The sequence below is a fragment of the Hemiscyllium ocellatum genome, chromosome 4 (assembly GCF_020745735.1).
Source record: "Hemiscyllium ocellatum isolate sHemOce1 chromosome 4, sHemOce1.pat.X.cur, whole genome shotgun sequence".
Classification (NCBI taxonomy): domain Eukaryota; kingdom Metazoa; phylum Chordata; class Chondrichthyes; order Orectolobiformes; family Hemiscylliidae; genus Hemiscyllium; species Hemiscyllium ocellatum.
This window is the reverse complement of record NC_083404.1, coordinates 27,925,768-27,939,400: the sequence shown is the minus strand read 5'-3', so window position 1 is coordinate 27,939,400 and position 13,633 is coordinate 27,925,768. Positions and strand designations below refer to the sequence as shown.

Here is a 13,633-nt window from a genome sequence, read left to right as displayed (position 1 = left end):
ATTTCCCCACTCCCCCACCTCATCCCAGATCCAGCCCCCCCTCACTGTCCGTCTCCACAGCCTGACTTAACCTAACCTGTCCATCTTCCATTTTCACCTACCTGCTCCACTCTTCCCACTGACCAATCTCGATCACCACCTACCTACATCCACCTATCACCATCCCATCTACCATTTCTCAGCACCCTTCTCTCGTTCCGCCACCCCCCCCCCCCCCGTCCTGATGAAGGATCTTGCCCAAAGCATCAACGCTCCTGCTTTTATGCTGCTTGTCACACTGTGCTTTTTCCAGCTCCGCATTTTCTCATCACTATTTTATATGCGATGATCCTAATTTTAATCATGTTACTCATCAATCCAAAGGTTGAGTTGTAGAAGATTGTCTTTTCATTTGACGCTGTGGCTAGATGTATTGAGATTAGTAAACTTATCACAAGCTTATATTGAAATAGAGGTCTTCATATCCTTAATGACTCACTGCCATAATCAGTGAATAACCTTAGCAGGGATGCAAAGATAGGTGGAGTGACAGTGTTGAGGGATTGGGGAGGGTGCAGAAGGACTTTGGACGGGGTAGGATATAGGGCAACGAAGTGGCAGATGGAAAACAATATGGGGAAGAAAAATTGACTTTTTGTACTTTGGTAGCAAGAGCAGAGTCATAGCCTATTTTCTAAATTGGGAAAGGCTTCAGAAATCTGAAATGAAAAGATACTTGAAAGTTGTTGTTTAGTGTTCTCTTAAGGTTGACATGTAGATTCAGTTGGCAGTTCAGAAGGCAAGTGGAATGTTAGCATTAATTTCAAGATGGCTAGAATAGAAGAGTAGAGATATACAGACTCCAGCAGTACAAGTCTCTGGTCAAACTGAATTTGGAGTATTGTGAGCAGTTTTGGGCCCTGTATTTAAGGAAGGATGTGCTGGTGGTGATTGGGCTGCAGAGGAGGTTTGCAAGAATGATTCCCAAGATGAAGGGCTTGTCATTTGGTGCAGTTAAGGATTCTGGATCTGAACTGAGTGGAGTTTAGAAGGATGTGGGGTGATCTCATTGAAACTTGCAGAATATAAAGTGGATTTGGAGATGACATTTCCGCCAGTCAGAGAGGCCAGGACCTATGGGCACAGCCTCAGTGAAGAGAGCACTCGTGAAATGAAATGAGGAATTTCTTGAGCCAAAGGATGGTTAACCTGTGGGACTCATTGCTGCAGAAGGCCATGGAGGCCAAGTCATTGAATGTATTCACAACAGAGTGCGTTTCTCAACTCAACCATGATTGAATGGATTCTGGATTAGTGGTGCTGGAAGAGCACAGCAGTTCAAGCAGCATCCAAGGTGCATGATTGAGTCTGCTCTGCCATTCAATGAGCTGAGTGGCCTAATTCTGCTCCTATATCTCATGGGCTTCTGGACTTGGCTGAAATCTTTGTGCAGTCATATGATACACTCGTCTCGAGCCTTTTACGAAGAAGGAAATTGAGCCATTAAAAATAGAGCTATGCTAGTCTCTTTCACACAGGGGCAAAACCAGTTAATATAGGATGAACAAAAATGCAATTGGCCAATTTGAAAATATATTAGTGTTCTGTGAGAATACTCATATTTGTTTTACCTTTTGGCTAGGGAATTATGTATGCTATGAAGAAGGCAGGCAAGTTATTAATTAAACAAAGCAGAAAATGGTTATTACAGTACAACTAACTAAGGACATCACTGTATGATCAAGCATCTGACCAACGTTATTAAATTCTTAGTAGTTGATGTACTGTTTCGAGATTTTGAGTGCTTTTAAAATATTTTGCATTCATTGCCAATTCTTCTTCTGTTGATTGTGGTCACTACTAGCTGAAAAGCTCAGAGCACTTGGTCTTAACTAAGATAAAGTTGATTAATGGATATTGCAAACATTGAATTTGCAACAGCTAAATAACTGCCAGTTATGTTATTATACAGTGTAAGTTTAAAGAATTAATATAAAAGGGTTGGCAGGCTTCAAGCTTTCAGTTGATGAAATACAGAGTCAGCCTTGTTAACATTTGAACTGAATTTGTTACCTTTAAAACACTATTTGTTTTGACTAAATAAAATCTAATGCTTGCCTGAAAACATAGTCTATTTTCTCATCTTTCATTTAGCACAAACCTTCTGCACAGTGCCATGATTATAGATCAGACGCCACTTACCAGACGGTGTTTAGCACAAGCTTTGGCTCAGCAATTCTTCGGCTGTTTCATTTCCAGAATGTCATGGTGAGTATATAAAATGATGAGAACCAAGGGCATACACCATAAATTTACAATACTGTAAGTTTTATGTAGACTACTCCAGCACAACAAAAACTTTTACTAGGGTTTTTTTAAATAAAAATCATAATGAACAAACTGTGAAATTAGTATCAAGATCAGCTTGATTGTGTTGATGACATACTTGCCTCGGAGATAAAATGTTATGGGTTCTCATCATCCCCATTGCTGCCATCGCCGCCACCACCACCATGTGCATCAGCTACCAGCAAGGAAGTTCTAGAATTTAACACCTTGTCTGCCTGTTCAAGTCAATGTAACAATGACATAGGACTTTTCAAAGAAGTTCTGGGAATACTCCTGTTCTAGTGTTATGAGCCCTTTAGAAGCTGTTAACTTCTGAAAAGAGATATGAAATTTCCAGAGACTGATGTGCAGACTTTTATAACAAAATATCATGTTCTAAGACTTTTACTGTAACAAGCAAAATAAAATCAACACAAAATATTATTTAATGGATCACGAAGATGCTAATAAACAGAGGATGTTTGTCCTTTAACACAGGTAAAAATGTATGCCATGTTTCAATAATATATCAAAATTTGGTCTTCTGTATTGTCTCAAGGCCCTTGTGGTTTCAATATGATCTCTTCTGCATGCCAACTAGGGTATTATGTAACTAATCAATGTAAAGGATGAGCCATGGATGTGCTTCAAAATAATTTAATTTTGTGCAGTTTGGGATATTTTAGAATTGTGAAAGGTGTTTTATGGTTATAAGTTCCTTCTTAATTAAATATTAAGATTGAGATTTGAATTCACAATATTTGAAGGTAGTAATTCAAAACAATGCTCTAAATTCTACAATGTTTGAGATGGCTGCATTTAATATAGTATAATGACATCTCACTTGTGATTCTGAGTGCATGGCCAATTTTAAAATAAAGACAGAAAAGACACTCAAGATTGGAAAGAGCATGCAATGAGAGAGATAATATCAGGTCCGTGGCCTGAAGGTTCTAAAGGATTACTTTTGACAGATTATTGCGAGTCATTTCAGATTATTTTGCATGTCACATTTGAACAATCTTTCAAGTGTTCAAACTGGGTTTAAAAATTTGTGTGCACAATGATATCTGACATGAACTGCTTGTTGCCCTTTTTTTTTCCCTGTATAATTTGTTTTATTATCTTTTCCCAATATTACTAACAAAAATTGACAACTCCACCATTTTCAGGCAACTGCCAGCAGTGCTATTTAGCTGGATGTGAGTGACTCGATGATTTACCTGCTTTCATTCACTGTTGGAAAACCTTGTTTCTGCTTTGTGCTTTCCCATAACTCTCAGCACCCTATTCTGTGGTGGTACACATATTCAAGTTTTAGTATGTAGAATGGCTGTCATCCCTCCATGTACTAAAGCTGTGCATTGACCTTTGTCCATGACTAGGCAAAATGATGATCTCACTGCTGCAGTAAAATTGTTTGATGGCAGCCCTGTTTGTATCATTTGGGTGCTTATCCAATTTAAAGTTGTAAAGTTATAAATAATCATTCTGAATCTATGAAATCATCTACAATTAACAAGCAAAATATTTTACTTCCAGACTGTATGCTGAAATAGTACTGGATGCAATGCCGACTGGTATTTCCTTGAGGATAAAAATTATTGTTACATTTAAAGAGGGATACTATCAAAACAGACTGTGCTTGGTCACTAGGCATGTTTAAAGAAAACTTAGATGGATTATGTGTTCAGTCGATAATTTAAGAAATTAGAACTTTAATTTATTTTGTTTGAATGTTTACCTGAAGGATGAGGGAAGAATTTTCTGATGAGCATGCACCTCAATACAGACGTTGTCAGGCAGGAAACAACGCTTTGAAAATTGCAAAGGAAATTGAATACTGAATGAGTTAATTGAAATGAAACAAAGATTATTTGTGATAAAGAGTGTGTTTTGTGTTAAAGATAGAAGTGACATGGGGAAATAATTTACACATTGTACTTATGTAGCTACTTTCAGCTTGGAATAACTTGTTTTCCACAGAAGTCCAACTAAAAGCAAGTATAAGAGCAAATGAGTTTTGTCTTTAAAGTCTTATTTTTTTTCATTGCTTATGCCACATGTACTATATCTATAACATACCTTGTAAAATTGTTAATTAATTGCTTCTCATTATGTATGATGCAAGTGCTGCATGGGAAAGAGCTTCTTTGTTGCTTTTGATACGTTTGTAAACCTGTCCATAGTGGTAATTTTCCCCCTAATTCATCATGTTAAGTATTCAGTTGAAAACTTTGATTATTTATTTTGCACCACATCTGGCAGTTAGGGAGAAATGCAGTATTTTTGAAAATTGGCATAGTCTGTAAACTAATTTTAAATTTCTTTATCCTTTAGTGTACTATCTTTCCAACTTTGTTTTTGCAGGTCAGATGAATGGGTGTTGAAGGGGATCTCTGGATACATTTATGGCCTCTGGATGAAAAAAACATTTGGCGTTAATGAGTACAGACACTGGATTAAAGAGGTAGCATGAACCACGCTGGTAATCCTATTTGAGAGTTAGCTTTACTGTAAAAATAGTGCCAGCTTTATTGTGAACGAAATGAATATTGATTTTGGAGGTGCCGGTGTTGGACTGGGGTGGACAAAGTTTAAAAAAATCTCTCAACACCCGGTTATAGTCCAACAGGTATATTTGGATGCACTAGCTTTCGAGGTGTTGTGATTTTTATGAAGTGAATATTGACACTGATGAGTTCATGACCTCTAAATCAGCTGACATTTGTGGCAGAACATAGAAGTTAATTTTAAAGTAAAACTAGTCAATTTGAAGTGTTTGTATGAATTATGGCAATCAATTAATGTCTAAATCTACAGCAAAGCTTCACAATAGCATGAGCATTTTGCTACAAAATGCAACTTTTAAAGGATAGCCACATAATAAAAATCATGCCTGCAGAATTAATCTGTGTTTTATGAGTTCCAGGCAGGCAAAATATCTAATTAATTCCGTTCTGATCAGGTCTTCAGGTGTAGCTATACACTGTCAATTATGCATGAAAACCAAATTATTTAACTCATTAAGAACTAGTTTAAAAACATAGATTTTTTTTATGTTTAAACATAAGCATTAAGAGTAGAGTAGATCATATGGGCTGTTGAGCCTACATTGTCTTGTAGAAGATTATAGGTAACCTCTGACTCACTCTGTTGGTTTGACCTATCTGCCTAAGCATTGATGCTTTCACTATCCAAAAACCTGTTTGATTTCAAATATGTAATTTTTTTTTATGGGATGTGGCAAGTCCAGCATTTATTGTCCATCCCCGATTGCCTTGAAGAGATAGTGAACTATCTTCTTGAACTGCTGCATGTCAAGTGGTGTAGGTGCACCCACAATGCTGGCACGAATTAATAAAATGCAAACTGTAATGTTTAAAAATTAACACTGGCTTTCATGAAAATAATGTTGTAGATATGGCACTGAGCTTAAAATGTAGATGTCATGAGTTTAAGTATCACCGCAGTAAATTTTAAATTGAATTCAGTAAATATTGTAATTTTTGGACTAGCTTGTTTCCATGTCAATGGTCAGCATGGTGTTATTCTTTTCTCTCCATACCTATGTTAACTTACAAAAATTACTTTTTTTAATTTTAGTTTTTTGATGCTGGTGCACAAATTCATTCTGCATGATTTGAAAAGGTTCAAGAGAACATGGGTTGCGTACCTTAAAATTCCACTGCACAGTGGCAAAAATGTGTACCATTTACAAGATGCAGAATGTCAATTTACCAGGGTTTCTTTGATAGCGGCTTGTGAACCTGTGATCTCTACCGACTAAGGATAAGTAGGGTTCAGCAGGGTTACTATACTAGACAGGGCACATTGGGAGGAAATTTCAAAGCTTTGAACTCACCCATCCAAAAGCAGTAGTAAATGTTTGACGACTAAAATCTGAGGTGTACAGGGGCCAGGGTTCAGAGAATACAGAAAATTGTTTATAATGGTTGTACAATTAATTTTGAGGAGATGAGGCCAGGATGAGGTTTGAAATGGATGAAAAATTTCAACGCTGAGGACAGAACCAGTGAAGGATGACTTGGGTGATGGATGGATGGATGACTTGGTTTTAAAGGCAGATTGAGTTTTGAATGAGATTACAGCCAAGAGATCATTGGAGTAATTACATTTGGCAGTATTAAAGAAAGAGCTGAACATTACTTAAATGGGGGAAAAATTGCAGAAAACTACAGCACAGTGTGATTTGTGGACCCCAGTGCATAAATCACAAAAAGCTAGCATCCAAGGTCTGAGGTTAATAATGAAGTCAAATGGAATGTTGGCCTTTCATTCCAAGGAATGATATATAAAATGGGCAAATCTTGTTAAAACTAAACAAGGCGCGAGTCAGGCTACATCTGCAATATTGTAATCAGTGTTGGTCCCTTTATGTGGGGAAGATACACTGGCATTGGAGGCATTCCAGAGAATGTCCACTGGGCTGACACCAGGTATGGAAGAACTATCTTAGGAGAAGAAGTTCGGCTTGTACACTTTGGAATTTAGAAGATGAAGAAATATTGAAATAAACATCCTTAGAGGTTGTTCTTTCTTGTGGAGAGAGTCTTGGACCCGAGGTCATAACCTCAAAGTAAGAAGTCATTCATTTAAGATCAAGATGTGGTTACTAAGGCTACTGAATCTGAAATTCTTTACTGCAGAAAGCTGTCAAGGCTAGGTCACTAAGTATATTAAAGGCTGAGATAGACCAGTTTTTAATTTCTGAAGGGAATCCAAGGTGTGGGTGGAAGTCACAAAAGTGGAGTTGATGGTGATCAGATCAGTCATGATCTCATTGAATGGTAGAACAGTCTCAATGGGTTGAATCACCACCACCTGTTCCTATGTCTTGTGAATAAGGGGCTAAGCAAACATAAATGTTTTAATTTTCATCAAAGGACAATATTTAAATGATCGACTAAATATGTTTGTAACTTATAGGAGCTGGACAAAATAGTGGAATATGAATTGAGAACTGGTGGAGTTTTGCTGCATCCCATATTTACAGGGGTGAAAGAGAAAGAAACGTGAGTGGTCTCCTATTTGTAATTGCCTGCTATGATAGTTCTTTATCGCTTTCGTTTTCAATCTGTGTTCTCTCCTTGAAATGACTATATCAATTCAATTTGGTAGTGGTTTACAGTACCTGATTATTATCTGGACTATAAAAAATTGACTTAAGTTCATAGATCCAAGAAAGCTGACTTGTTGTATGTAGATTTCTGCAAAGCATTCGTAGTTGCTTCAGTCTGTTTTATCAGTTAACACTGATCACAATGATCAAAAGCACAGAGATATGTGCATTTGTTATTGATTTTAGTTTCACATTTTTGAAGCTTTATTAAAAAAAAACTAACTCACTGAGCCATCAAGCTGTCATAATCTTAACAACAATTAAGGGACACTATCATGAAGAGGATAGAAGGTTGAGATGGGTTAGGGTGGGTGAAGGGAGGGGTAATGGAGTTGCTGGTTGTGGGCAGGGATGCTATGGGTTTGCTGGTCACAGAGCAATGGGTTGCAGGTTGTGGGTGAGTGCCGGGGGAGCTAAGGTTCATCACAAGGCACAAAGGCGAGAAAGTAGGAAGGTGATTTGGGAAGTGTTTGGATTTTAACAGTCTGGTTAAAACAGAATAGCGAGGGTGACCAGGAGTGGCAAAGGTCAGTTAATGGGGGTGGGGTGGGGTAGAGAAAGTCCCAGGGAAAATGGCTGTTGAGGGTTTCTTCATTGCGGAGGGTAGGCATTGGAAGGAAAGGGTCAACTTGATGGGGTTTCTTAGAGTCTGAGGATTGAAGTCAGGCAGAGATGCACAGAGGAGCATGTGCAGTTAGCTATGTTCTAAGTTGCAGGAGGACGGGGGCAGGTGGAGCACTGTAAGTCAAAGTAGTAGAGGTGTGGGCTAGTGCAAATTAAGGGAGGAGGGTCATGGGTAGGAGGTCAGTGAGGTGAGCGGGAGCAACCCTGCCTGAGACAAGTGGTTGGTGAAGAAGGGATGATGTTGAAATTTGTTAGGGAGACTTGGGTGGGAGGCAGGTCGTTATGGGTCACTGGCAAAGAAAATAGTGCTGTGTTGCGGCTGGCAGAAGATGGTATGGTATGCTGGAGAGGATGTTGCAGAAGGAATTGAGGAATAGAGTTCAGAAGAGGCATGTTTACTTCAGTGCGAAAGTTCCAGTTGTAAACCTTCTACACGTGGAGCATTTCCTTAGAAATGTGAATGCTATTAGAAGCTGTGAAATTACAAGTTCTCAGTACTGAGAGTGCAAGAAGATTCCAGAGATTGAAGCAGAGGAAATGAACTGGAGAGAATCAGTTAACTCAGATCTTTAAGTTTGGTATGAAGAGAATTTCTCTTGACTGAGAATCTCAGTAGCAGATGGTGTTGGGAAGTGAGGTGAGACCTTTCCAATTGTATTCTGTATTTGTGCAGCTTTGTTTGTTTCATAATGTTCACTTTTGTGTATAAAGAAAGTTTGCAGCCTCATGTGACTATGCTTCAGTGACTGAACCATATCAATTAAAATGAGAAAATCATCGAGCAGGGCAGGTTTCATTCTACTTATCAAGTAATGCTGTAAGCAGGGATCATAATGGCCCGGTACAGTGAGATTGTTTGCTAATTTTAGGGCCTCGTGACCAAAAGGTTGGAAACATTCTGATTCAACCTCTAATGGATGAGCAATAGAAGGAACAGGTAATTGGGGACAAAGCAATTTGGTCTTCCAAATGTTCAATTGGAGGAAATTTCTGCCAGGAAATACTAGATGTCATGACCTTTCAGTGGAGAAATCAAAAGTAGCAGTGGGATGAGCTTCATCAATGTATATGTGATTTCTGCAAACACATTCAAAGGATGACACAGATGGGAAGTGGATGGCCGAGGGTAAACCTCTGGGTGCTGCAAGAGTTAATGATATGAGCGATGGAAAATAAACCATTACAAGTGATAACAACCGAATGTTATGAAAGAGTAAGTATATACTGTACCTTTTGAGAGAGAGAGGAAGCTGTCAAGGATTTACAGAAGCACATAGTGTGCTGAAAGAATTAAAAATGTAACATCTGGTTGACACAAATAACTGGTGATGTGTTGCCAGGGAACAAAAACAAATTTAAATTCAGCCAATCAGTTTAAATTGTGCCCCAGTTATCAAATTTCGATCAAATTTGAATTTTACTGTTTGGGATGACATCAAACCAATGAAATTATCTGAATTTTGGCATATAAAATCAGACATTTTTGAACAGTTAGGGGCAGGACAGCAACAAACACAAACAAACAGACTACTTGTCAAATAGTTTTCTGAAATGTACCTGTCTATAAGAAATTTGTGCAGCAGAACACCAAAGTCAACCTAGAGGAATCTACAGAGAATGTTCGGCATCCGAAGACTATACCCGGGTTTGAAATTGATTTTTGCTGTAAATTTAAGAGTGAATTTCAGACCGGTGTTTTAGAGTTGCAGGTAAAAGATCGGTTTAGAAAAAGGAGTTGTAAATAGGAGTTGGTTAACTGTTCTTTTATGGACTTAAAGAATAAAATTGTTAATTTTTACTTTAAATAGTGACCTCTGGGATAGTTCTTTGCCTTTCGAAATTTAACAGATTACGGTGCGAAGTGAGCTTCTGTGTGTCGGGTTTAAATTGGCAGAAGGGTTTACATCGTGTTGTAACGGAAAGAACATCGGATGCTGGAAATCATAAACAAGAACAGAAATTGTTGTGAAAGCTCAGCAGGTCAAGCAGCATCTGGAGAGAAATCAGTTGCTATTTCTGGTTCAGTGACCCTTCCTCAGATTCAATAGCTAGAAAAATGTCATTTTATATGCAGAAGATAGGGTGGGGGGAGAGGCTAAGGAGTAAACTGGAGTTGGAATCTTCTATATATAAACTGACATTTTCCTAGCTGCCATCCCTTCTGAGGAAGGGCGACTAGACCTAAAATGTTAATTCTGATTTCACTGCACAAATGCTGCCAGATCTGCTGAGCTTTTTCAGCAGTTTCTGTTTTTTGTTTCATTACAACTGATAGATACTCTGGCTCCTAATTTCAATTAGATGCATAAGAATGGAACGATGAGTAAAAAGCAACCCTATCCACCAACCTGACAAAATAGAAAAGCTTTGGCATTGAGGATGTAGTCAACCATGCAAGTGACTGCAAACATATCTTGAAGGAAAAAGAGAATTTTCCTGTGTCACACAGAAACTACTAAAATTTGTGCTCTTTATTGATTAGACCTGAGCTGTTTTTCTTGTAATTTCCCCCAACTATCTTTTGTTTTCCCTTCTCTATCTCTCTTCCTTTACTTAGTGATTTAGCTCACACATGAATTGTTGCTTGGATGACTGTCCATTTCTGTTCTTCACTTGATCTTTCCTTGCTTGAGCGTGCTCATTTTGTTTTTTGTGCTCATTTCTGGTTTGTGCACTTAATTTGTTTATTTTCAAACTTACTATAGCACATAGTAAACTAATGAACTAATTATAATCTTGCCTTCAGACACAGATGACATAATTATTGTCGAGCATAGTATTACATTCACATATGAACACATTTGTTTTTTAAATTTCAATGTTTTATTCAGTTTGCCGCTAATTTTGCATCTCCAGTCTGGAGGTAATTGCTCATGTTTAAGTTCAATTCCACATGCACTGGGCGGTCATTCAAGTGACAGTTCGTATGTGAGCTAAATGGGGAGGGAGAATCAATTTACTTCTCATCTGTGCCTACATTTAGGCATTTTCCAATTGGGTCATTTTCATTGTATTCAGGAATGAGGGCTCTTTATATTTTAACTCAAGACTCCTAAAGCTATTGTGCTTCTAACCACTTTACTGCCTGAGATTTCACTACATGAGCGAAGTCTAGAAATAGAATTTGGATTTTTTTTTCCTTTATACCAAATCAGATACTTTGAATATTTACATATTTAGATTAATTTTGTATTAAAGACAGTGTTAAATATAGTGCATAGGTGAATTTGAAATGGAATACACAATGAATATTTGGTTCTCCTAATTTATATGGAATTCATGCTGTTGCTTGAAACAGTGACAGTGCTTTTACATCTTTTTTTTCAAATCCTTACAGACCTGCTCCACATTTGCACTTTTCCATTCGTCATCCTCACACATTGTCCTGGAAGTATTACAAGATGTTTCAATGTAAAGCCCATCTGGTAATGCGACTCATTGAAAACAGGATCAGCATGGAGTTCATGCTTCAGGTTTGCAGTAAATGTATCCCTTGAAAGTTGTTTCCTCACATTTGAACTAGTTCACCCTGAGTTTTGACTTCAGTTTTTATACTTAGTTGTTTAATTGGGAACATGGAAATTTGGCCCATGGCAGGATGTGAATCACCTTGTTTTGTTTGTGGTAGTGAAAATTGTTTTCTCTGACAGTGTTTTCCAGCTCCTGGCCCATAATTGGTTATGGTGCTTCAAATACTTTTCCAAGTTCATTTCTCAATATGAAAAGATTTTCTACTGTATCATCCTGTCAGATGGTGAATTCTAGAACCCTATCAGCAACTGGATAAAAATGTTTCTCAACTGTGCTTAATTCTTTGACCAATGAGTGGAAATTTGTGGGTCCCTGGTTATGGCATCTTAGGGACTTAGGTGGTTGTTCTTATCCACTTTATGCCCTTCATAATTTATCACCTAAATAAATCTTTCCTCCGTCTCCTCTGTTTGAAAGAAAACTGCCACAACCAGTCCAATTTATCTTCATAATTAAAATTCTCCATTTTATAGTGAAGCCTCACTGCTGTTATATATTTTCATATTGCAAATGAAGGAAAGTTTTCACTTAATCACTTTTTCTACTTAATCTTAAACCGTATATGAATATTCATTGTTGAAAACAACAAATGCTTGAGATCACAGTGGGTCAGATGGCATCCATGGAAAGAGAGCAAGCTAACGTTTCGAGTCGAGATGACTCTTCAGAGCTGAAGTGTGGAGGGGGAAGGATTTACACTGACCCACTGTGATCTCCAGCATTTGTTGTTTTTAGTACAGATTCCAGCATCTGCAATAAATTTCTCCTACATTATTGATATTCGTTCTAGGGTGCTTCTATTTGTCCACTCTTCTCAGTATCCCACCGTTTATTATGTATTCTTTGTCTTTCTCTCCCTCCCAAATACTTAATTCCACATTTCTCTGGATTGAATTCCATTTGCTGTTTTTCTGCTCACCTAATCAGTTCAGTCCATCTGCAGTCTATCACACTCCTCTTTGCTGTCAATGAAATAGCCAATTTTTGTGTTATCTACAAATGTCATAATACTCCAAAACTGTAGTTTAAAATCTTCGATATAAATCACAAAAAACAAAGGACCTCATACAAAGCTCTGACTGGAAATGGCCAGAAATTCAGCTGTAAACAATGGCCATTTGCTTCCTGCTAATGCACTAATTTTGCATGCAACTTGCCATTTTTTCTTTGGATTACATGAGTCTTCTTCTTAAACAGCCAAGAGGGTCTTGTTAAAAGTCTTGCTAAAATCGATGCAGACCATGTCCACTGTGCTGCCCTTTTTGACTGTCCTTGTTAGCTCGAAAGAAAATAACTGAGTTAGCCAAACATGTGTTCAGTCATCATGGCTATTCTATACTCAAATCCTCTTTACCCATAATTGACTTATGTCCTTTTACAGCTTTTGCTTAAAAAAAGTCCCTCTTGCAAAATTGACTTGACCCAGCAATTTCAACATTTTGATGGAGAATGTTCTGGATATTCTTTATTTGGGGAAAGTAGTTCCGCATTAAATTCCGAATTACCAAACTGTAAGGTTATAATAAATTTGTTCTGGGTTCCCACCAAAAGCAAATGTTTCATGTATCTACCCTAATTAATTCTTTAGTCATTTTAAATACCTTTTAGATGAAGCCCTCAAATCTCATAAATTCAAGGGGATGCAAGGCAAGGTTTTAGTACCTGTTCTGATAAATATACCTGCACTGTAGCTCTTCCAAGGCTTGTAATTGTGTGAATGGAAAATTAAGTTCCTCAGTTCCTCCATAGATTCTAGTCCCCAGTATTAAGAGATTCTGATTTGTTCGTTCTCAGATCCACTTCCCCAACTGAACTGTAATTGTTAACTGGCATGGGGTGAAGCCATGCAGAATAGCAGCAATCTTTTCCTCCAATCCCCTGCAAGCAAATATGCTTGCAAAATGTTTCTTCATTTAGCAGACCAAAGATAGCAAACATGAATTCTTGGATTGTACTGACTTTTACCTCCCAAGTAATCACAATCTTTAAATTATATTTTGATGTTTACAAATGCAAAAGGAAAATTTC

The 13,633-nt window shown here is 37.7% G+C and overlaps 1 protein-coding gene across 3 annotated transcripts in view; it reads left to right on the top strand.

Moving 5' to 3' along the window:
• taf2 (TAF2 RNA polymerase II, TATA box binding protein (TBP)-associated factor) overlaps positions 1-13,633 on the top strand; it is a 104,669-nt gene that overhangs the window by 30,207 nt on the left and 60,829 nt on the right. For 2 of the 3 annotated variants that reach the window (XM_060822831.1, XM_060822834.1), the window contains exons 8-11: positions 2,134-2,247; positions 4,678-4,777; positions 7,258-7,343; positions 11,412-11,547. In XM_060822831.1, coding sequence (XP_060678814.1) covers positions 2,134-2,247; positions 4,678-4,777; positions 7,258-7,343; positions 11,412-11,547 — 436 coding nt within the window. The remainder of the gene's footprint in view (positions 1-2,133; positions 2,248-4,677; positions 4,778-7,257; positions 7,344-11,411; positions 11,548-13,633) is intronic. The other variant, XM_060822832.1, reaches the window with a different exon arrangement.